Source organism: Leptinotarsa decemlineata, unplaced genomic scaffold (genome assembly GCF_025532065.1).
Source record: "Leptinotarsa decemlineata unplaced genomic scaffold, Ldec_3_MD MMD2_tig00002159_RagTag_RagTag, whole genome shotgun sequence".
In the NCBI taxonomy this organism is placed as follows: Eukaryota; Metazoa; Arthropoda; class Insecta; order Coleoptera; family Chrysomelidae; genus Leptinotarsa; species Leptinotarsa decemlineata.
The window spans coordinates 4,922,782-4,948,772 of NW_027412574.1; the positions used below are offsets into that span (position 1 = coordinate 4,922,782).

The window sequence follows — 25,991 nt, forward strand, 5'->3', positions numbered from 1 at the left end:
CCAATCGTAAAAACAATTTTTTTAAACCTGAAAAAGCCTAACATCAATTAGAAATATTTTCATCGGAAAGTTTATTTACTTTTGCAAAGTGTCATGTACTATTTTCACACGCAATAACTGGATGCATTTTTTGGGAGTGGTAAAACAAAAGTTTTCGAAATTTCGAAAAACAAGATTTAGTTCAATGTGCTGAAGTTTTAAAAAAGAGTAATTCATCTCCACAATAGATTATAGCGACGAAATTTCCTTTGTTCTTTCTGTGTGTGGAGTTCCTAAAAAATTACGTGCTTAGATAAGTTTCGATATGCATGCTTCGTTAAGGACAAGCGCGCACTACAGACTTTTTATCAGCCGATAGTTTAGTTGGATGCTTATTAGTATAGAATCGTAACTTGAGTCCGCACATCTAAGCGATTCCAGTCGGTCGACTGAATAATCAGAAACTAGTTGGATAGGCTTCCCAATTCTGATTCAATTACAAAGTTGGACAACTATCGGTCGAGTTGTAATCAGACTGTGTGTTTATGAGAGTGCGCAGACTCACCAACTAAACAGTCGGTACCTGCAGACTCCCCACTCTACAGTCCATTGTTGATATCTGATATCAAATATTATGTAGTACCTACTTTATCTTTGAATATAATTGCGTTTTAATTACATTTTTTTTTCATAATTATGTCGAATATTGCCGAATGTTCAGTAGAAAATTCAACTGCGGAAGTTGTGAGCACAGATATTGTGCTTCTTAAATTCGTATCTTGCTTCATAATTAATGGTCCGACTAGTCTAACAAGCTCATTGAAGCTGGTTGTGCTCATTCTATAGTAAGCGCAGAACACATTCCAGCAGCTTAGGATGGAGCGTGTAGAACATTCCTTGTACTAATCTTAAATCACTTGAATCACTTAAAATAGGGTGCACCCACCATTCACGGTATCTTTTGGTTGTTTTCTTCATATTTCTTCTTCGTGTAATGATAATTGCAATAACAGCTTTCCTCGATAACATTCTTCAATACTTTCAATACAACGCGTCAAAATATTATATACATCAACAACTGTTCAGACTTTTCAGTTGGTGGTCTGCGCACCCGCACCGAACTGAACAGTTTTGTTTGAGTAGTGTGCCCCCACCCAACCCAACCAGACTAAACTATCGGCCGATAAAAAGTCTGTAGTGTGCCCTAAATGCAGTTAACTTGTCTTCCTCCAACTTCAGCGGCTGCTCATCAACATCTTATACGGGTATATTACCAAATTCAAATGTGACTTGGCTATCAGCTGGACTCAAAAGACTGGGGTTGGAAGTTGGTCGATAATACATTACAATCAGTTCAGACTTTACTCCCACCTGCGCCGGAAAAACTGATCAACACAAATTTTTGCCACTGTAAAAAGAGTAAGCGATAAGCGTGTTTGCAAAAAAGTTGGACTGTTTTGTTTTCTAGCATGTACAAATTATCAAGACCGATCGTGATTCGATGTTGAATCACCAACATTTGAGGAGACTTGCGATGTATCGCTATGGATGCAATTTACTTGTACCCAGGATTGAGAAGAAGATCAAGGAGAAGAAAAATAACAAGAAGAAGGTGAAGGAGAAGTATTAGGGAGGTATGAAACCGATGAATGAATTTCATTTTTTTTTAATTTACACCACTTTTATCATTTTCAACCCTTGCCAATATCTCTCATTATTTAATAGTTTCAACTTAAACAAAGTCACAACAGATCCGTGGAATAAGCCTGTCGGGGACACCACGTTAAAAAAATGCGCTAAGTATACTACTTCAAAGGTGGCGTTTAAACTTGCACATATAAGACGATTACAAATTTTCCAAAAAAAAGTTTTTGGCTTTCTACTACTCCATCTGATACAAAAAAAGGGATGAGAGAATCTTCCAAAGAAAGGAAGGATTAATCAATTTGAAAATAAGTAACTCTATACATGGAAGTGTAGATCATGCAAAGAAGTAACTTTCAGACACAAACTGAAAGAAAGTCCTCCTGAAACAGCTACTTTCATATAAACATTGAATTACACGAAAGAAAAAAATTCTTTCGAAACAAATACTTCTAGATGAACACTGAATTATACAGAAAATACTTTTCTCTACTCAGTTTGTATTTCAAACATTTGTTGTGGAATAATTCACATGAGTCCTACTTTGAATGAATGGTAATAAATTGTATTCACATGGAACACTGTCACCCTCACTGGTATACACCGATGTTTCGCCTTAAGACACTTGCCCTAAGGCTCTTCAGTACCAAATTGGATAACATTATAGAAAATAAACACACTTCATTCATGAATTACGATTTTTTAATGTCACGGAATAAGCTTGATCTACTTATGTCATCGATGACATCGTAATGACATTCATTCACCTATTTGATTTAATCCCAGCCAAGAGGAATCTTATTTGAATTGAAGGGGTTATATTTTTAGGAGTGGTTAATTTTTGGGAAAGAAAGTTTTTGGCTTTCTACTACTCCATCTGATACAAAAAAGGGATGAGAGAATCTTCCAAAGAAAGTAAGGAAGTAATCAATTCGAAAATAAGTAACTCTATACATGGAAGTGTAGATCATGCAAAGAAGTAACTTTTTGACACAAACTGAAAGAAAGTCCTCCTGAAACTTTCATATAAACATTGAATTACACGAAAGAAAAAAATTCTTTCGAAACAAATACTTCTATATAAACACTGAATTATACAGAAAATACGGTTTGTGTCTGAAAGTTACTTCTTTGCATGATCTACACATGTATAGAGTTACTTATTGTCAAATTGATTACTTCTTTCCTTTCTTTGGAAGATTCTCTCATCCCTTTTTTTGTATCAGATGGAGTAATAGAAAGCCAAAAACTTTCTTTCCCAAAAATTAATCACTCCGAAAAATATAACCCCTTCAATTCAACTTTTCCAACTTTTTGAATCATTATATCTCTTAGGAAAAAAGTGTCGAAACATTTTTATAGATAATTATCTAATCTACAACTTTTGTTTGGAATAATTTCATGATAAAACTGCCCGTTTCGCTGAAAATCGCAAAAAACCTGTTTCCGTGACCTTTGACCCCAAGTAATTTTTTCCAGGTATTGGATCGATGAAGATTTTTTAGATTTCATTCATGTTAATGTTTTGAACAATCCTACTTATTTTGAGCTAGGTGCGAATTTTGTACCTTCATTCATGTTTTTTGATCTAATTTGGCCGGATAGTTCAATCGATCGATATTAATTGGATCAGTTTCAAGATTTGTCCCACGCATACTAACAGGCTAAGTTTAACAAAAACTTGTCAAGCTGTTTTTTTATTCTCAAATCGACCATAATTTTATCCACGTTATGAATCAATTTTGGTAGCCCTGTAGACGTCGCAGTTGTTCCGAAGGGAACTGCGTCGTGACACCGGCGTCCGTGCGTCACAACAGGTTGAATTCATCAATTACTGTTGGGTTGAGGCGAAATACCATTTCGCTTTTCCCTTTTCGAAGGAGTTGTGGTGTTTAAGAGTGAATTTCTATCTTCTTGATTGTCCGAGGAAATACCAAATAACATCATGTAGATCAAAAGGTAAACTTCGTTTTGTTGTTTTAACAAACTAGTTCCTTTAGATAGGTGTTTTCGTGTCATAAATTATCATAATGATCCAATGAGATTTAACATTGAAGTTCTGACAGCTGTTGGGTCTAATTAACGTTTAATTAGCTATTTGGAATAACGGATGCTATTAGTGAGCTGTTTCTTTAGATTCATTTTATCAGGTTTAATTTACAATTAACATCGTCAATCTTCAGAATTTATTAGAACCAATATGTAAATATCGTTTCTGGGGTCAGTTTGAAAATTACATTATTTTATAGGGGCTTTGTTGAAGATGATAAGAAAAAGATCAACCAAAAGTTTGAAAACAAGAAAATGTAGAAATAGTGAAAATAAAAAAATATTACCTACATAATTTCAAATGAGTTTTTTTTTCATTTTTATACGTAATGACCTACATGCAGATTCTATTTCATGAGCAAAAATAACTTTGTATACTTACTAGCTGACCCGACAAACTTCATACCGCCTTCGAAATAATAAATGTGTTAATAATTAAGTTATATTAACTTTCTCATATTGTTTTTGCAGCATGAAGTCCAGACACACTAACATGGTCAGTACTGCCAGTTCAAAAAATTAGTAGAAAAAAATAATATATTTCATATATACATACTAAATAAATAGCTTTTCGATATTCAAGTTATTCAAAGATTATTATAGAAAGTACCCAGAGTTATCAGAACTTTTTATCTCTCAAAGAGTATACTGTAACTTGAGAACGGAAACATTAGATCTACTACAAAATCAGAAGACCTGACAACACTGAACATGGCGCTTCTAGGCGATTTCTTCTTCATCTGCAGTGAATTGATTCTCAACACTTCGTAGATGAAAAATCCTAATTTCACTCTCACATTATTTTTAATAACACTGACTTTGCGTCTATTATGACATGATGATTATTCAGGCATGCACAGTGATAAATGTCATGACTTCAATTAACTCTGTATGCACCATGACAACTGTTATAAACTAAAAAACCGGATGTTGTCAATTTGTTGAATCTTCAATTTTTTATCTTAATTTTTCTGTTATTCCGGACGGACATGAATAAAAATCATGAAAACCGGTTCAATCGTTCTCAAATTATTTATTTACATGAATTCAAAAAAGTATAAATCATGAAAAGCGGTTCGATCATTCTTGAGTTATTTATGGTGTAACCAACATGATTTGCGACTTTGTTTTATATATTAGATTATCGCATATGTAAAATATTTCTCGAAGATAATTTCAGAAAGTGTTAGAAACGATGAAAATTCAAATAACCGCACGCGCCAAAAATACAGGGTGTTCCTTAAACACATGCTAATATTTAAGGAGGTAATTCTTAGACCCATTTTAAGAAAAAAACTTCCTATGGACGTATGTCCTAAACGCCTTAACTTTTGAGATACAGGGTGGCAAAGTTTTCAAAAATAATCAGTTTTTTAATAATAACTGAGATAATTTTGTAGACATCTTTGGCATATTTGGTACATATGTTCCATGACTCAAGGCGCATTTTCTGATGTACACAAATTTGTATTTTTTCAAACAGTGGTACTACGCCAATGCTTTCTTTTCAAAATAAAATCATTTTTAAAATCCTCATTAATTTTTGAGAAAATTTGATCTCCTGTTATTTCTTTGTCCGACGCATGATTTTCACTCAAAAAAATAAAAATCGACAGAAAGCAAATTAAGAAATTAGATCAATTCTAAAATGAATGAGAATCTGAAAATTGCTTCATAACGCATTACCAATTCCCTAATAATATTTGAAAACATAATCTGCAAAAAAATAAATTTTTCACAAAAACGAGTTTTATTTTATTTTGTGACAGTAAGTCTGAACGAATAGCACAAATTTGTTAGTTAGTAATAATACCAAAACTGATTATAAAAATTGTTGGAAGTGGCCACCTGCACTTAGTATGCATGCTTCCGCCCTTCTACGCATGGAATTACGCACCCGTTCAAATATTTCCGGCGTATTTCGTATAGTTTCACACGAGGCAACTATTCGCTCTCTTAAATCTTCTAAAGTATTAACGGGAGTTTTATACACAAAAGTTTTAAGGTGACCCTATAAAAAAATCTAAACTGTTGAGATCGGGGGATCTTGCTGGCCATTGCTGAGGTCCTCCGCGACCTATCCAATGATTAGGATAAACTGTATTCAAATGGTTTCGGACAATTACACTGAAATGAGCAGGGGCGCCATCGTGCATGTACCATATTCGATTCCTTTAGGCAAGTGGCACATCTTCCAATAACCCAGGTAAGTCTTCTTCGAGAAAGTGTAAATAAGAACGACCATCAAGGCGTCCTGGTAGAAAAAATGGGCCTATTAGATGATCACCTATAATTCCTGCCCATACATTAACCGAAAATTGGTGTTGGAAATGGGTTTCGGTTATTGCATGGGGATTTTCTTCAGTCCACACATGATTGTTATGGAAATTTTGAATGGCATTCCGAGAAAAATTTGCTTCGTCTGTGAACAAAATTTGTGTCTCAAACTGCGGATTTAGTGCAATACTTTGTAGATACCACTGACTGAAGTTCACACGCTGTGGAAAATATCTGGGGAGTAATGCCTGCACTCTTGAAATATGGTATGGGTATAACAAAAAATCAACCAAAATACGCCAAACAATTTGATGACAAATATCCAGAGTTCTAGCGATCTTCCTCGTACTCGTCTCAGGATGTTCCTCAATTTCTTGCAGCACCGCTTTCTCAATTTCAGGAGTTCTTACTACACGAGGTCTACCTTCCGGAGTCCCTTTCTTGAAACTACCAGTTTCCCCAAGTCGACGATGAATATTTGAAAAGGTTCGGCTATCCGGTAAGGCACGATTAGGATATCTTTCCTGATAAATGCGCCTGGCTTCTGTTGCATTACCATCGGCAAGGCCATATACGTAATGCATTTGCACCATTTCCGCATTCGTATAATTTACCATATTTACTGATACCAGAAAAACAGCGGACTACCAAAATAACTAAAATAACACTTCAAAATCAATCAAAACGCGCTGTGGCAGTTTTTAACACCAACACCTTACTTTAAACCAACATCAATATTAGCTACTGACGTTTGTACATACAGAGAATCACATATCGACAAACTCCATATTTCCAAGAGGTGCAATAAATAAATTCTGCTACACGCCATTTATTCTAGGATAACTAAATTTATGTTTTCAAAAATTATTAAGCGGTGCTGCGTTATGACGTAATTTTAATTGAGAACAGTGCATCTGACAACAAACAAATACCTTTTAGATCCTCAATTATTTTGCAACAAATCTGATCTCTTAGTTTGCTTTCAGTCGATGCACGATACCGCATCAGATTTTTAAGGAATTTATCCTTAACTAATGCGATTTTTAATTTTTTGAGCGAAAACCATGCGTCGGACAAAGAAAACCCAGCAAATCAAATGTGCTCAAAAATGTATGGAGATTTTAAAAATAATTTTTAATTCAAGATAAAGCAGTGGCGTAGTATTTTTTTCGCCAAAAATATACATTTCAAAACTCGTACGTACGTACGTCACTGGAAGAGAAAATTAAGAAAATTGTACATCAGAAAATGCGCCTTAAGGCATGGAACATATGTACCAAATATGCCAAAGATGTCTACAAATTTATCTCAGTTATTATTATAAAACTGATTATTTTTGAAAACTTTGCCACCCTGTATCTCAAAAGTTAAGGCGTTTAGGACATACATCCATAGGACGTTTTTTCCTTAAAATGGGTCTAAGAATTACCTCCTTAAATATTAGCATGTGTTTAAGGAACACCCTGTATATGACTATTCGCGTCAGTGGTATGGTGGCGATCCAGTTTTGTCAATTCTTGTGTCACCTTTTTATATACATGAATATAGCAATATAACATGATTAGTTTACTACTTCACTTATTGATTCTATATGTTTATTTTTTTCATGAACTACACCTTACGACTTGATCTTCACAAATTTCATTTTCAAAAATATATCACATATATCACGATATGTTTCGCTATCACAGTAGATTTTTCGTAGTGAATGACATACTGAAAGTTAATTGTATTATATACCACACGTATATTTGATTCCAAATAATTTAGCTTTGAACCTTTTTTTTCTGTGTAAAATTTCGAAATATTCGTTGTAGATACGATTTTTTTCTAAAAGATGATTTGAATATAATGAACTTGCTTACTCATTTACATAGCTCATGTTATGTTTCTGGATGCGATTTCTAAATGTTCTGCCAGTTTGACCAATATATACCTCAGGACAAGTTCCACAATTTAATTTATATACTCCTGATTTCTCGAATTTGGATGTCTTGTCTTTACTATTTTTAACTAACTCTCCCAACGTATTACCTGTTCTATATGCAATTTTATTACCTTGTTCATTCAAAAATGAAGCCACTTTTTCTGTTGGTTGTCTAAAATAAGTTAAAGCTTCATCATTTTGATTTGGATTTGAAATTAGGAATTCAAACAGAAATGGCATTAGGAAGAACATTGAATAACATTAATAACAAATACCAGGCGTCACATATCATAAAATCAAAATTTTTGAATGACGGTGTTTTTACGAATCGTAAAATATACGTAGTAAAATTAAAGAAAGAGATGTTATACCAACCAGAACATATAAAGAACACTGTGGTTGATATTGACCGACATGACTACGTCCACGAAACCCTAGATTTCTTGAATTCAGGAAATTTTGAAATACTGAAAGGCAATTCAACTAATTCTTGCCAAAGACAAGTGAAAAATTTTTTGAAAAATCCAACCTACTTTTTAATGAAAGGGAATAATTTAAATAATTTTTGATAAACCCCCAAACTCCAAAATTGTACTCACTAATAGAACTGCATAAACAGAGTTACCGGATTAGACCAGTAGTTTCCATTGTCACTGTACCATCAGTTAATTATCATCATGAACCATAATAAATTTCAACCTGAATTCATTCTACGGAATTCATATGACTTGAAAAATAAAATAAAGATCACAACTCTGTCGTTGCCTCAAAAAAAATTCAATTCAACAACAACATTTATTCCTCTTCAAAAGGTTTAATTATGGGAAATCCGTTGAGTTTTTTGTGGAAATTTTCATGGATAACCTAGAGAAGTCGATTCTTAAGCATTCTTTATGTAAGTATTTCTTGTATTAGCATATATATTTTATGTGGATGACGTTTTGGTATGTTTCACAGGTACTAAGATACAATTAGATATTTTTCAATGGGATATTAACAACATTCATGAAAACATCAAATTCACTATTGAAGTAGAATCAGACAATTCAAAGTCAATCAATTTCTTGGACTTGAGAATTGATAGAATGAACAATAAACACTATTTTTCAATTTATCAGAAACTTTCCCATATGGGTATATACTATTCATTACGATTTTACCCACCCGCATCAACACAAAATATCATCTTATAATAGCATGATTCACAGATAAGTCAATGTTTCTCTTTCAATAGATAATTTTATAAAGAACTCAATATCATAAAGCAAATTGCAGTAAATAACCGACCCAAACCTGAATTAGTAGACAAAATAGTTTCCAAAAAAGTCTACACGAAAGCGGTGCGGAACGTTTCTCCTACTTATAGGTTAGATAATCAAAATCAGAATTATAGAGCTTCAACATATTTTGGACAAAGAACAGAAGAAGTGGCTTCATTTTTGTGTAAACAAGATATTACAATTGCATATAGAACAGGTAATACGTTGGGAAAGTTAGTTGAAAATAAAAATGACAAAGCATCCAAATCCAAAAAATAACGAGTATATAAACTGAAGTGAACTAAGGTATATACTGGTCAAACTGGTAGAACATTAAGGAATCGCATCCAGGAACATAATTTGAGCTACGTAAATAGGGAAACAACTTCAACATATTCAAATGATCTTTTAGAAGGAAATCATATCTTTGACAGAGATTTCATAATTTCACACATAGAAAATGAAGGTTTGAAGCTGATTTATTTGGAAGCAATGGAAATTAATGAACCTAATGACTAACCGGATCTGGATAAATCACCATTATTCAACTTTTTTTCTTAGGAAACGATGAAATATTATTACTGATGTAGAACTGATATAATATGCTGCATGAATAATCATAATTGAGGATGTACCCTAGGTATATATAAAATAACAGTAGATGCTTTAGGTAATTATGATCGAGTAGATAAATAGATAGATAGATAGATAGATAGATCTAGTCGAAGTAATCTTTATTGTGAATAGTTGAAGCTATAGGCATCTCAAAGGCCAAAAAACCAATACAGGGAAATAATGACGCTACGAACTAGTTCACGTGAACTGAAGAATTGGCGGTTTGTATTGGATAATTTTTACTAACCGAGTTTTATGATTGGCTCAAGGGTCATAAAATTTAATTTGAAGTCATGTTACCGTGACGAATAGAATATGGGGATGTGTGTCGCCGTTGTGTCGTCAATGTTCAGTTCAGGAACTGAACGCGATTTGAGTGTTGAAATTCGATATTGGTGCAGTTAAAATTACTTAAAATTTTTGTTATTTGTTTAAAATGAGGAAAGATGAAATACAAAGTTTTTTAATGGATAACAATTTGTATTTTGAAGATAACTATACCAAAAACCAACTACTTGAAATTTTCAATCATCACTCTGTTATTAGAATCCTTACTTTCCCACTCATCTATATGACGCACTTCAATTAGTGGTTTCTGTTCAATTTTCAAACAAATTCGTTGATAATGAAATAAAGTATGTGAAATTTGAAAAGTGGGAAGTGGTAGTCTGTTTTATACAAACCGATCAAAATGCAGAAGCAACAAGCAATTTGTATCACGAGAGGTATCTACAGAGAAGACAAACTGTTAGAGACATTTTCGTAAGATTGCGACACAACCTAAGTGATGGTGATCATTTAAAAAAAAATGCCAAAATTATACGAATCAAATAGGGATAAGAAGTTGAAAGAAATAATCGTTTTAGGATCTGTTGAAAATAATCCCAAAACGTCAACGCAAAATTTGAAAATATTAACAGGCCCACCAAGAATTGACGGTGGGAGGATTTTGAAAAAACACAAATTCAAGCCATACAATACCAGAAGGGTTCATCAACTTAGACCAGGAGATTCTGAATGCCGCATGGCTTTTTGCCAGTGGTTCCTGGAAAGTTGTAATCAAGTTCGTGATTTTTTGTTAAACTGTATTTGGATAGACAAATCTTGTGTGAGCAGCGCTAGCATTTTCAACTGCTACAATTCTTATATTTGGGCACAGCAAAATACTCATTTTATTGTTTGGATTTAGTGTGTGGGCAGGTGTTTTCAGGGGTAGAATTATCGGCCCGTTCATTTATAATGGCACTCGGTATTTAGATATTTCAAGGCAGAATACTGAAACCCTTGTTGATGAATTGCCACTAATGGAGCCCAGAAAAATATATTTTCAACAAGACTAAGAAATCTTTCAGTTTCAACAATGAAATGTCGTTTAAAAAACTACCTCGTAGAAAAACCTTATTATAGCATGCTGGAATTTTTAAATGATAGTATGGTAACTATATGAATGTTAGTTATGATGCCTGATTTTATGTTTTCTTGTCTTAAAACTACGTGTGTGATGATGTTGAATGTTGATTATGTATGTAGAGCTTTTATTCGTTATTTATTTATTATTTACCTATATTACTGACATGTTCTACCCTCGGAGTTTATATGTGTACATCTATCTATTTATTTACAAGAAAATGCTACAGGAACATATCATAGGTTTTACGTATCATCTCGACGATACACCAGTCCAAAAGTAGATGAAATACGAGATCTACCTGTAACATTCGATACGAAATTGACATTTTACCCTGACATTTTACATCAATAACATTATATCTATATCTTGAAAAATGCTGGGTTTTGTTATCCGTTTCTCATTGGAATTTTCCATTATTACAAAAGAACTTCTATATTGCTTCCTTGTTAGATCTCTTCTTGAATATATCACCACAATTTGGTCGCCTTATCATTTGTATCAGATTGAGAACATCGAAATGGCTCAGGACAAATTGATCAGGTATATTGCATTGAAAAAAAGGCTTTTAACTTCTGGCACTTATTATAATGTAGAAATATTGTCACAACTAATCTTCAATTGGTTAATAGAATTAATTAGAATAATTCAGGAGAGAATAGTTTTGGGAAAGAAATATTTTGTCTTTCTTTCTTCATCTTTATTCAGAAAATGTGGATAACTTCCGAAAAGAAGAAGAACGCAGTAATTTAAAAATTAAATCCCTACATAGATATGGAGATCATGCATAGAAGTTACTTCCAGATACAAACAGGAAGAAAAAGCCCCCTCGGAATAATTACTTTCATAAAAACATTGAAATAAATATGCCTTTAAAGTTTTCTGAGCGTTTCTTTGACGGAAGTGATTCTGTTTATTCTTGCCACATGAACTAAAACTCGCAATTTGAATTAGGGATCAAATTCATACCGATTGCCTCAGGTTTCTGCAATCACACACACAGTAAAATCATCCCTCAGATTTATCACAAGACTCGACTATCCTATCCTGTAAAGTAGATTGTTGAAACTTTGAAAGGTAAAGAAACAGGATACTGAATAAATCAGGGCCCTGTATAACTGGAATATTTCATCAGGGGAGTTGGTAGTAGATTGGGAAAAATCAAAAGTGTCATTGTAAATTCATTTGGGGTGACGTGAAATGTTGAAACTAAGTGAGTCCGCGATACCCATAGTTATTTCTTCTTAATAATATACAAATCCACCAGATTGCGTTCGATCAGCTATAGTTATTTTCTTGAGACCTAAGTGTTACAAGATTTGGGAAAGTACCAGTGAAGTCACGTACAGATATCTAAAACTTTTGATATTTTTTCAGAGGAAAATGACCTTGACCAGCCGTGGGTTATGCCGGTTTCTCCTCTTCTTTGTTGGATACCTTCTCTTCCTCATTGTAGGTGCTTCAATATTCTCAGCTATAGAAGGACCAGGAGAAATCGAAAAAGTGAAGAATTTGAGAGGTTTGAGATCAAGGTTCCTCGTGAAACATACTTGCGTGCCAGGTGAGTTTTCAACCCGTACTTAAGCTTGCATTCGAAATTCAAATCCAAAAGATATAGGCAGAGGCGAATGTAGTCCCTGTAGTATCCGTGTACCCTATTCTACCCTACCTCAAAATGTTATTCCTAGAGTAAAACTATATTCGACCAGTGAAGGGAATTAGGATAAGGTCACAAGAATGAAAAGCACAATTTAGTTATTATTGATTTTCATATGTCTCCAGGTGATCGACCCGGTCAAATAATAAACGTTTCGATAGAACTTGTATTCGTTGTCAGACATGTTTTTTTGAGGACAAGCACTACAGAAAAATCCTTGGGGCGCTCTCAGAGCGGTGCCTGTGCGAAAGTGGCGATTCACATTGGATTTGAATCGCTGGAGATTAAATCCATTTGGAAAAACGTTCTCAGGAAGTTTATTCCACATAAACGCAGTTCTCCAGATGAAAGAATTCTTGAACATGAAGTTCGAGGTTTACTCAGTTGAATCTCAAAACGATGAGCAGTCACAGCCCGTCGCGTATTTTTGATATGTATCGCTCTTGGTGGAATCAACTGTGCCAGGTCACTTGAACATTTTCCTTGTAAGTAACTATAAAAGAGAGACAGATCTCCAACCTTTCTTCGATATTCAAGGCTATCAAGGTTGTACGTGATGTTTGCGTCTCCAGTCATGCGGATGGCTCTTTTCTGGATGGAATCCAGCAACTTTAGGATATTTTTTGGGGCGGAACTCCATACATGAGAACAATATTCCAAAAACAGTCTGATTTGAGCTGTATAAAGCATCAAAAGTTGCTGAGGTGTGTATAGTTTTTTGGTTCTGAACAGTGTTTCAAGCTTTTGAAGTGCAGCCTCTGCAATTCCAGTGACGTGTTTGTGAACCTGATTACTTTCACCCCAATTCGAAATCACTTCTAGATCCTTATTAAGATATGCAACCTCCTGCTGCCGGTGAAGATGTGCCTCCGTAGCCAATGTCTAGGAATACAAATGGAATGAGTCGAGTGTGCTGTTGTCAGCAAAGCAATACACTGTATTCTTGTTTTTTTCCAATAAGTCGTTGCTTTACAATAAAAAGAGGGTTGGAGACAATATGGATCCCATGGGGAACCCAGCGTTGATGGTAAAAGTATTCGAGAGATATTCATCGACGGCCACTTGCATAAATATGATCCGACAGGCCATATCATCGAAGTTTGGCCAGCAAACCCTCATGCCACACACGGTCAAAAGCCTTAGAAATATCAAGTCCAACAGCTCTTGATTCTTCATGTTTCTTGATTGCGTTATTCCAATAATGGGTGACACACGATAGAAGGTCGCATGTTGATTTTTATTTCCGAAAGCCATATTGATGATCGCTCAAGTTGAAGCCTTCCAAATATTTGAGGATATGGTGGTTTACGACTTTCTCCATCATTCACTGATTCTGTTTCGAAATTCGCCTGACTAGACGCTCTCGAAAATTAATTTTCGGCATTGTGGATTCTAGTGTGGGAATAGTGGGTGGTGCCTTTCCCAGAAAATCGATTATGGAGTGGGACGCAAATTATTCAGCTAGTAGATTTGCTTTTTCTATGGCTGTTGTTGCAATTGAACCATTACCTTGTGTTAATGGTGGAGAGTTACTCCCTCCTTAAGCTTTCTTGTTCGATTTTGTGTCGCAGAACATACACCTGCAGACATCTGAATTTCGAAATAGGTATTATTGTATAACAACATATTAACGTACGACAACCTACATTGAGCAATTTAACACATAAGAATAATGAATAACTAGGTAGGCATATTAATATCTGTTGCTCGAGAATAAATGCTCGTGCAAATCACGGAAAAATATGCCTCTTGCAGGATTCCAATCTACAACCCCTGCATTAATGAGTTGTACCAGAACCAGTTAATGCAAAAACAAAAAAATGACTTGATGAAAAAGACGACTAAGACCCGCTACGTTTAGTAGATACGCATATTGAAACAATTTATGATTTCGCTAGTAATTTTTGTTGACCTCTATCCGCGGTGAAAGTCGCAATATATATGGTAGTTCATAATCAATCTCATTTTTTATAACATTTCAATGAAAATGAAGAATATTTCATATTTATTCATGATGAAAATTAAACAATTTTCACACATATTTATTAATTCTAAACGCGTTCAGCTAACACCGTAGCTTCATCGGTATACCTACTCGTATCACTAGAATTAAAAAATGTTTGATGATTATCATGGATAGTGTTAATAATTTTCATCAAGTAACGAGTCAGCCCATTTATAATTTTATACTTATATGTTCACTCAAACATATTCTGTAATCTTGGCCTCTACCATAACACGAGCGCAGGAAACTTTGAGACCTCCAACGAGGATGCTTTCAGAATTACACCTTTCTAGAATGTATTTCTGATGGCTTTCTGTCAATAGCATCGGTATTGATAGACTCCATGTTGAATAAACATGTTTTAGCTCAAGATTGAAAATAATCATAATCCATTGAGGTATGTCCCAATGCTCTCTCAGAAGAATGTTACATCTGCTCTTCTTTGTTCATAGTACAATTACATTGGAGATATCAACCCTAATAGATATTATCTATTTTTTGTCTAGTGATTTTGAAAACTGGAATGAGGAAGTTGTATGCTTTTGGTTTGATGGATAATGAACCAAAATAGTATATATTCCATAGTTGGTGTATGAGATGTTTCATTCAATTAAACATTGATGTTAATAACATAACTACGTGCTTCATCAGTAGTTCGCAGAGAGAGAGAGAGAGTTAAAGGGCAACAAAAAAACTCTGATTTTCATCCGAATGATCGTAAACAAATACTCAATCTCCCCAATTCCAACTAACAAACAAAATGAAAATTCACTTCTTTTTATTGTCTATTAGGTCCAATGGTGCAGATTCTGGTTTATTTCGAAAGTTTTGGCATTTTTATGAGTCCACTTCAAACTGGGTGCTGGAAACTCGATGGAGTTTCGGTCGGTCGGTAGCCGGTCGGTTCGACGTGGGTGCTTCGTTCACTCACTCGAATTGACTGCCGTGTTGGTCGGTGGTTCAAGCCCCAGTCTGAACGATCGATTTTCACTTGCTATCGTTCAACCCGTGTTAGGAATCAAACGTTAAAAGGTAAGACCTCATTAATCCTTAGCTCGCACAAGTTTCGACTTCTGAGGGTTGTCGTTCGTAGGGGTGCGACAGCTGGTTAACGGAAAAACAACAGTCGACAAAGGCCGTTTTGTCTGGCCCTGCCGATGAGAAAGTTATCGAAGTGCTTGAAAATATGATAGTCGGTTGGCGAGAGGTCTGGGGAGTATGGTAGTTTAGGCAAAACTTACACGCCCAATTAGTTTAATTTTCGGGCGGTGATTTCAGGAACGTGTGGACGGGCGTTGTCGTGGAGCAGGATGGAACCTGTTGTTAATATGTGTGATTGTGAATATGTCCAATTGGAGTAAAATTCAAGACTGATTTCTCTGTATTAATTTTTACAGAATGAATGAAGCAGCTGATTTTGACTTTATAGAGTGAATTTAAGTCCAATAAAAAGTTTGGTTTATATAAGTTCAATGTTGGTTCAAACAAAAATATGGTAATTTTTAAATACTTCTTATTATTTTATTTTTTAAGGTTTTCAGAGGTTTGGATTTAGATTTACCTACTGTTCCCCAAACACCATCATCAATGTATGAACCTAAAAATTTTGTTGTACTTGTATATTTAATGGAATTTTGTTCAAACATAATCGGATTATTTAAAGTACTAATTAGTCTTAGAAAATATTCATATATGAACATTCATTGAAATTAAGTCCCAACTTATCTTCATTAAGCCAAATGAGAATTTCATCCAAATCATGCTTCATATAATTTTTTATTTTTTCGTAACTGTCTGAGAAATATATAATGGTAGTATAATCAACAAATAGTTTAATTATACCATTCAATTCCAAATTGGCTAGTGAATTAATATAAATAAGGAAAAAAACAAACAGGACCAAGGATGGATTCTTGGGGTACACCACAAGTTATATTTTGAAAAGAGTTTTTTTGACTGCCTATATAAACATATTGTCTTCTACCATACAAATAATTTTGAAACCATTCTAGATGATTGCCTCTGATTCCAATATTGAATAATTTTTTTACAATACACTATGGTCAAATGAATCAAAAGCTTTGCACAAATCGAGGGACAAGAGACAACACTTCTTATTTTTATCAATTTCTATTTGGATTTGCGAACCTACATCCATTACCGCTGTCACTGTATCGCTAGATCTGCGAAAACCGTATTGAGTTTTATATAGAAGGTTATTGTTTTCCAGATAGTTCAAAAGCCTCATATATATCAGTTTCTCTAAGATTTTTGCAAAAATTGGAAGCACAGAAATTGATCGATAATTCTTCAAATCGTTTTTTTTCCCACTTTTATATGTAGGCGAAACCTTTGCAATTTTCTTTTTTTTTTGGAACTATTCCACATTCGAAGGATTTGGAAATAATATAAAATAAAATTGGCGATACTTCAGTTTTGACTGCTTTCACAGTTTTTACAGCAATTTCATCAAATCCACATGCTTTGTTAGGATTGAGTTGATCAATAATATCTTCTATTTCAGATATACAAATAGGTTCAAAAAACATAGATGAATCAATTGAAAAGTCATTAGATATTCTTATATTATGGTTAGGTTCATTACCTATTACCTATTGTAACGAAATAATAATTAACTGCTTCACAGATTTCAAGCGGATCATCAATATTCATACCGTTCAGATTTGAACTTTTAATTTTTTCATTCTTGTTAGTTGAATTATTCAGTAAAGAATTTATACCTGTCCACATCAATTTTGGGTTTGACTTGCTGAATTGCTTATGGTAATATTTATATTTTTTATCTTGAATAGTTTTTTTAACTGATTTATTCAAAAAGTTATATTTTTCAAAAAAATATTCTGAACCAGTAAATTTCTTTTTTTATTAAAGACTTCGTGATAAAAAAATTAAGAACTATATTATATAAAATGAGGATTCTTACCTCCATTTATAACACCGAACAAATGCGTATAATATACTCCACACTAATAGAAAGCCATTTAACCTACGGTATTATAGCATGGGGTGCAGCTTTGAGAACTCATATATCAGCACTCGAAATTACCCAAAAATATATATTAAAAACCATCTACCGAAAACCCAAAAGATACCCAACAGAAGAACTTTTCAAAATTTCCAAAATGTTAGATATACGTCAACTGTATTTCCTAAAAGTTACCATCTATCAACACTCTAGAAAATATGAGCTCCTAGCGATAGAACACCAGCACAACACTAGGTATAGAAACGCAAATAATTTTTTCCTCATCAAACCTGAAAAGAATATCATGCAGCGAGCGTACCTGTATCTTGGACCGAAATGTTTCAACTCCCTTCCACAAAAACTGAAGCAAATATCGCCTAAGATCTCATTCAAAAGAGAACTGAAAAACTTTATCAAAAACACGCCAAGAAATCAAATCCATAGAATTATAGAAAATAATTTATAGAAACCCCTTATTGCTCATCTGTCCATATTATATTCATTTATAAATTCATACGTTTTAACCGTTGACAATTTCTTATATATTTAGATAACATGGTTGAGCTTATTTGAATTTTTGAATTATAAGTAGTTAATTTTATGTCATATATGTATGTATGTGTGTGTGTATATATGTATATATGTATGTATATATGTATATATATACAGGGTGTTCATTTGAAAACTTCCCACCACGGATTTATCGAAAACTACTGATTGAAAGAAAAAACGCCGAGACACGTCAGAAGATACATCAAAGGGGACAACTTTTTAACCAATAACTACTGCACCCCCTTTCACCCTCTGCACCCCAGGATCATTTCCTTGAAAATTTTAAATGGCAAGGGGTATCGAGTGATAGCTTGTTTAAAAGTCTTCCGAAGTCCTTCATTTTGACGTTTATTTTTTTCAAATCGGTCGATTCGTTTTCCAGAAAATTAGAAAAATCTGCATTAATTTTTATTTGTTCCGATAGAAAACAAAAACACACGAAAATATCACTTTTCATTTCAATTACATTTAAGGTTTGCCAAATCCACAATTCGTTTATAATTCAAAACGAAAACTACCAACATAAACAGCAGTTCGAATGATTAGACGTGGCAATAACCAAATACCAATCCCAATTTTTTCCGCGATTTTTTCATCAACACAGATATCCTAGACGAACTGTTTTTATTGTTTACATGTGTAGTTATTCTCAGTTGCTAGGTGAAAGAAGGAATTGAATTTCCTGTCAGTTACCTCTGTCACAGTTTTCAGATCGTGAAAAGTAAATCATTGATTCAGAATCTATTTCGAAAATGGTTTACACACTAGCCGAAAGAGTGGAAATTATTCTGATTTATGGTGCCCAAAATCAATGTGCTCGCCAAACTGCCGTCACGTTTAATGTCAGACATCCAGATAAGTTAACTTCGCATAGGTATGTTTTGGACCTAGTTACTAAATTTACTCAAACTGGATCGGTTGCAAATAAAAAACGTGATAATAGAAGAGTTTTGGATGAAGCCGCTCAAATTGAAGTTTTAGGTCATTTTGGAATAAATCCTAATACTTCGTTACGCAAAATTGCTGCTGCGACTCATATTTCATTAGGCTCTGTACACACAGTTACTAAACTCCATAAATTTCATCCATTCAAAATGAAAATATTGCAAGAGTTAAGCGAAGATGATTTTGATAGGCGAGTGGAGTTTTGTGAAATAATGACTGCAGCGATTAATGATAATACCATTCGTGTGAAGAATGTCTGCTTCACTGATGAATGCACATTTTATCTAAATGGATTTGTTAATAAGCATAACTGTAGGTATTGGAGCAATGAAAATCCGCATGCTTTTGTGGAAGGGCACACCCAGTACCCTCAAAAAATTAATGTATGGGCAGGCATTTTAGGAAACAAAGTGCTTGGGCCATTGTTCATTGATAGAAATTTAAATGGAGACATTTATTTGGATATGTTGGAAACTACTATCAATCCGCTTATCACTGAAACCATTGAAAACCAAATCGAAGAGGATGGAAACCCTACACTTGATGAGGCTCAGATATATTTCCAGCAAGACGGTGCTCCTCCTCACTATGTTCTTCCGGTTCGACAATGGCTAGACAACGAGTTTCCCGATAAATGGATAGGGCGAAGAGGGCCTATAGAATGGCCTGCTAGGTCCCCGGATTTGACGCCATTAGACTTTTTTCTATGGGGCATTTGAAGTCCATTGTGTTCACTCCCCAACGTGCAAATTTGAATGAACTTCGTCAACGCATTATCGACAGCTGCCATGATATCCAACAACATGTATTTGAAAATGTCCGTCAGGAATTTGAACATCGCCTATATCATTGTTTGGCCACCAACGGGCAACATTTTGAACAATTATTGAAATAAAATGTAATATTTTTGTATGTATTGTTTCGAAAATTCCCAAATTAGGATCAATAATATTTTTCTAATTTTCTGGAAAACGAATCGACCGATTTGAAAAAAATAAACGTCATAATGAAGGACTTCGGAAGACTTTTCAAACAAGCTATCACTCGATACCCCTTGTCATTTAAAATTTTCAAGGAAATGATCCTGGGGTGCAGAGGGTGAAAGGGGTGAAGTAGTTATTGGTTAAAAAGTTGTCCCCTTTGATGTATCTTCTGACGTGTCTCGGCGTTTTTTCTTTCAATCAGTAGTTTTCGATAAATCCGTGGTGGGAAGTTTTCAAATGAACACCCTGTATATATATATATATATATATATATATATATATATATATATATATATATATATATATATATATATATATATATAATTTTATCAACTATATACTTATTGTTTATATTATATATTTTTATATTCCTTTTATGTACTACGTTATGTTATGTTATCATTATCTTATATTTCTTATAATTAATGTTATATATATAAATATATATATATATATATATATATATATATATATATATATATATATATATATATATATATATATATATATATATATATATATACTTTTATCAACTATAGACTTAGGTATTGTTTATTTGCCCATTTATTCCCCTTCCCCGCTTATCTTCTGCACTGTGCCATATGTATGTACAAAAATGTAAAATAAGAGGAGAATAAATTATTATTATTATTATTATTATTATTACGTTCTTTAATCCATTCTGCTGAGTGATTATCAAACCTGGCTATGAGTTTTTCTTAAGAGTGTATTTTTGTAAAGAAGAACATGACTCAAAAGTATCTTCTTCGATTGACGACTTGTTTCTTTTGTGGAAATTCATGTTCACTGAGGATACACTACAAAAACACACTTTTGTCTATTTTCCACTATATTTCTTTATTTTTGACCGGTTTCGGCTATTACACCATTTTCAAAACTAACTGATTACATTTAAATCTGAGTAATTTATACCTATGTTGCTTATTCTATCATAAATTATTTGATATACCTGATATACCTGATACCCGGTACCTGCGTTTCATATACCTGTAAAATCCATGAACATAACAAAGCTTTCAATATAATGTAGGTTTTGGGATCTGGATTATAGGTTCAGGAGAGGACTATTATTTAAATCAAGTTGTTCGTTGAGGACAATAGAATTGGGATTTTTCTTTGGCCTGTTTATTTCCATAGATTCCAACAGAGTCATCATTTTCCCTTTTTTGCATGTGTGTAGGATCTTTAAATTATCTTTATCTATTTTATGTTTCGAATTTTGAAGATGTTCGTACATTAATGATTTTTTATTCGAAATCACATGTTCGTGGTACATTGTATCAAAATGTCTCCCAGTTAGGCCTGTATATATGGCGCGGCATTCACCACATTCTATTCGATATATACCAGATCTCTTCCCTTTCTCTAATTTAGGTTTGGCATTAAATAATATGTTTCCTAAATTTCCGTTGGATGTGTAGGATGTTTGTAAATTGAATTTTGAGAAATAATTTTTAATATTCTCGGAGATTCTACCAGCATAATTGATACTGTAACGAATTAAAGAATTGACTGTCTTAAACAAATTTATTTTGACAATACTTCACTATCACAACTAATTTATTTACACCACTCAGTAACTAACGCTTAATTTATCTTCACCGTTTGTTAACCGCTCGATTCGCTTTCTTGGTACAGACTACTCTTCGGGACGAATAGCGACGTTTTTATATCGTCAACGAACGTTCCGGATCCCTCTGCGGATTTCGGGACCCATCCGGAGTTTTCGCGGTATGCGTCATGCGTTGGCTTACTGGGACACCGGTTAGGGCCCGCTTCAGATTCATTACATTGCCCCCTCCTTAAAGACGTTTCGCCCCGAAATGTCATTCTTGGCGTGTGTCGATACCTGCAGAACTCTCCATATTTGCACTGTGAGATCCTGGAGATCCTTTGCCACGCAGTGCGCTAGGGCGTAATCAATTGCAACCTTGAAAAGGTCTCGTGGCTCTTCTCGAGTTACCCCATGTACGACCTTCTGTCCGTTCGAGTATAAGGATATGAATTGCTGGAACGTCATTTCATCCTCTGGTGGTCTGAGGGCGCGAACTTGGTCGTGATTTCCAGCATAAGGAGCCAGTCTATTAAAATGGACGACCCTAGGCTTTCCTCGAGGTGGCTTATGGATTCGGTAGACGAGGTCATTAATCTCTTTCATGATTTTGTACGGACCTTCCCACGAGTTCCGCAACTTCGGTGATAAACCACGGCGGCGCTTAGGATTGTACAGCCAAACTAGGTCGCCGATTTCGAATCCTCCAGCATTCGCCTTGATGTCATAGGCCTCCTTCATCCTATCGCTGGCACTCCGGATGTTCAGACGGACTCGTTCATGAATGTCGTCAATTCTCTGCCGAAGCTTGCTGACATAGTCTTCCCCCGCAGTGTCTTGTTCTGGAGGCATCCCAAATTTTAGGTCGCAAGGAAGCCGCAGCTCTCGTCCCATTATAATACTGGCAGGGGTTTGGCCGGTTGACTCGTGCACTGCCGAACGATAAGCCAGCAGGAACAGGTGGAGGTATTGGTCCCAGTCTCTTTGATGGTCAGAGACTACCTTGGACAAGTGGCGGTTTATAGTCCTATTCATTCGTTCCACCATTGCACCAGTCCTTGACGTCGGCTTGACAATTAATCCAGTAAAACCGTTGTCTTACTTTCTGGAGGGTCTTCGTTACTCCCAGATGTCCTCCAGTGACTCCATCATGGATTTCTTCGAGCACCTCCCGTCGTCTGCTCCTGGGTACCACTGTCTGGTGCCTTTCTTCTGCACCGTCTTCAGACTCCAACACCCGCTTCAGAACCCCGTTTTCCAAAGTAAGGGAGTTCCATTGTGCCAAGTAGGACTTGACCACTGGCGAATAACCTGCTACCTCCTGCCACGATGGTCTTCGATTACTTTTCTTCCATCCTATGACTAAACCAAGATCTGGGTCTTTCTCTTGGTCTTCCTTGATCTTATCATCTTCCCAGTTGTCGTCTACCGCTGTAGTTCTACAAATAGCTGCTTCCTTCTCTTCTGCTCGTCGATAATGTGAGCAGTCATCGGGGCAAGGTCTCCGTGATAGGGCATCTGCGTTTTTATGGCTAATCCCAGCTCGATGTTCTATTTCGAAGTCAAATTCTTGTAATCTCTCAACGCGCGCTACTTGGCCCTCGGGATTTTTAAACTGCAGAAGCCATTTGAGAGCTGCATGGTCCGTTCTAAACAGAAATCGTCTTCCATACACGTATTTGTAGAAATGCTCTACACCTTCGACTACGGCCAACAGCTCTCGCCTGGTGACACAGTAATTACGCTCTGGTTTACTGAGCGTTTTGCTGAAGTAGCCAATAACTTTCTCCTGTCCATCCTGGATTTAAGAAAGGACTGCTCCAAGTCCCACGTTGCTGGCGTCCGTATCCAAAATGAACTTTCCGTCAGGTAAGGGATAGCTCAAAACGGGAGCGTTGATCAAAGCTTTTTTCAGCTTCTTGAATGAGTCTTGGCATTCCTCAGACCACTGGAACTGGATCTGCCCTTCTGTGAGGCGAGTCAATGGTTTGGCGATGTTGGCAAACCCCAGCACATATCGGCGGTAGTAGGTGCATAAACCAAGGAAGTTCCGAAGCTGATGTATGTCTTTTGGAATGGGCCAGTCCTTAACTGCTTTGATCTTTTGTTCGTCTACCGCCACTCCTTCTCCAGAGACAACGTGGCCAAGGTAACGGACTTCTTTCTGGAACAGATGGCATTTCTTGGGACTCAGTTTTAATTCAGAACTCCTCAGACGCATGAACACCTCCTCCAGGTTTTTCAAATGATCGTCGAACGATTTTCCGACCAGGATTATGTCGTCGAGATACACTAGACACGTCTTCCATGATAGCCCTTTGAGAACCATCTCCATCAATCTCTCGAAGGTCGCTGGAGCATTACAAAGCCCAAATGGCATAACCGTGAACTGCCACAATCCTGAGCTGATGGTGAAAGCTGTCTTTTCTCGATCTTCTGGGGCCAATTCAACTTGCCAATATCCACTCTTCAAATCCAAGGTCGAGAAAATTGTGGAGCCGGCTAGCGTGTCTAGGGTGTCGTCGATTCTTGGAAGAGGGTAGCTGTCTTTCTTTGTTACGTGATTTAGTTGGCGATAATCCACGCAGAACCTTGTCGAGCCGTCCTTCTTCTTCACTAACACGACTGGGGAAGACCAGGGGCTGTCAGAAGGTTCGATGACTCCTTCTTTTCCCATATCGCTGACTATCTTGTCTGCCTCTTCTCTCTTGGCAAGAGGGAGTCTTCTAGCCGATTGCCGGATTGGTCGGGCATTCCCAGTGTCGATTCTATGCTGAACCACATTCGTTCTGCCGCCTTTTCCTTCTCCAATATCGAAGATTTCCTGGTACCTCTTGACTAACTCCCTCAATTTAGATCGGTGAGTTGATGGTATGTCTTTGGAGGAAATGTCAATTAACTTCTCCAACTCTTTAGGCAAGTTGTTGGCTTGGCTAACTGAACTGCGTACACTCCGTATGACGGAGGAAATGGACGAACAGTGCCCCAGCATTGTTCCCTTCTTCAGGGTCACGGGAAAGTAGTTGACATTCATGATCCTGACCGGCACAACTTTATCAACACGCAACAGGGTCTTCCCCAGTGCGATTCCTCGTCCAATTTTCTCGTCATGTATCTTGGGCTCGAACATTACCACATTCCCGCTGCTCGCATCACCGTCCAAGCTAGCCTCTAGTATGGTTTCAGCCCTCTCAGGTACGCACACGTCTTCGGCCAACAGGACTCTAATCATCTCTTCGCTTCTTCCATGAAGCACCAGCTCTTCTCCGCCGACACGTAGGACGCCGTCTTGAAAATTCAGCTCGAACCCTCTGGAATTCATTATGTCCATTCCAATCATCGCATCGCCCTCGATGTCCGCCACCAATGCACGATGTTTCAATTTTGTGCTGCCCAACACCAATTCAATTGGCAGTTCTCCAAGTACATTGGCTGGCTCCCCTGTTGCAGTGCGTAACTTCCAGCTTGACGGTTCAATTCTTGCCGGTGTTTTGGCAAAGGTTGGCCCAAGAATGGTTCTCGTCGCACCTGTATCTAGCAGCATGGTGCAAGGCTCGTTGTTGATGAGGCCGCCTACGAAAACACCTTTGTTTTGTCGTTGGAGAACGGCAACATATGCGTTTTTTACGGGGGCTTGCTGGGTACAGGTCGACGATTGCCCCTTCTCATCGACCCCCTCTAGTTTTCCTGATTTGGTGTCGATTCTTTGAAAGCTGGACATTTGATATGCACATGTCCAATTTTTCCACAGTTCCAGCATCTTATATTTTTCCTCTCAGGCAAAACTTCTTTCATTACTTTTCTGATGGTGGCCTCAATACCTGCATGCACTTGTCCATCCTCCTCGATAGCTCGAACTTTGCTCTGGCTCTTGCAGGATTGTTTTGCCGCCTCAAACTTCAGAGCGCTTGCCAGTGCATCCACGAGATGTTTGGGACGAGCTAGCGTCAAGGCCTGTCTCGTTTCTTGGTCGCGAAGTCCATCCAAGAATGCTTGAACTGCTAACCGCTCCATTACATTTTCAGGTGTAGCAGGATACGCCAGACGGACCAATCGAGCTATGTCGGCTTCAAACTCCTGTAGGGATTCTCCTGATTTCTGGCAGCGGTTCTTGAGCTGTGAATGGTAAACG

General features: G+C 36.1%; 1 protein-coding gene across 4 annotated transcripts in view; it reads left to right on the forward strand.

Moving 5' to 3' along the window:
- Window positions 1-25,991, forward strand: part of LOC111502425 (potassium channel subfamily K member 1) — a 109,886-nt gene that overhangs the window by 11,186 nt on the left and 72,709 nt on the right. The window contains exons 1-3 of one of the 4 annotated variants that reach the window (XM_074177101.1): window positions 12,347-12,371; window positions 12,536-12,557; window positions 12,615-12,719. In XM_074177101.1, the coding sequence (XP_074033202.1) occupies window positions 12,542-12,557; window positions 12,615-12,719 (121 nt within the window). In that variant the 5' untranslated portion in view covers window positions 12,347-12,371; window positions 12,536-12,541. Of the gene's footprint in view, window positions 1-12,276; window positions 12,372-12,535; window positions 12,720-25,991 lie in introns of those variants that run through there. The other 3 variants (XM_074177100.1, XM_074177098.1, XM_074177097.1) reach the window with 3 other exon arrangements.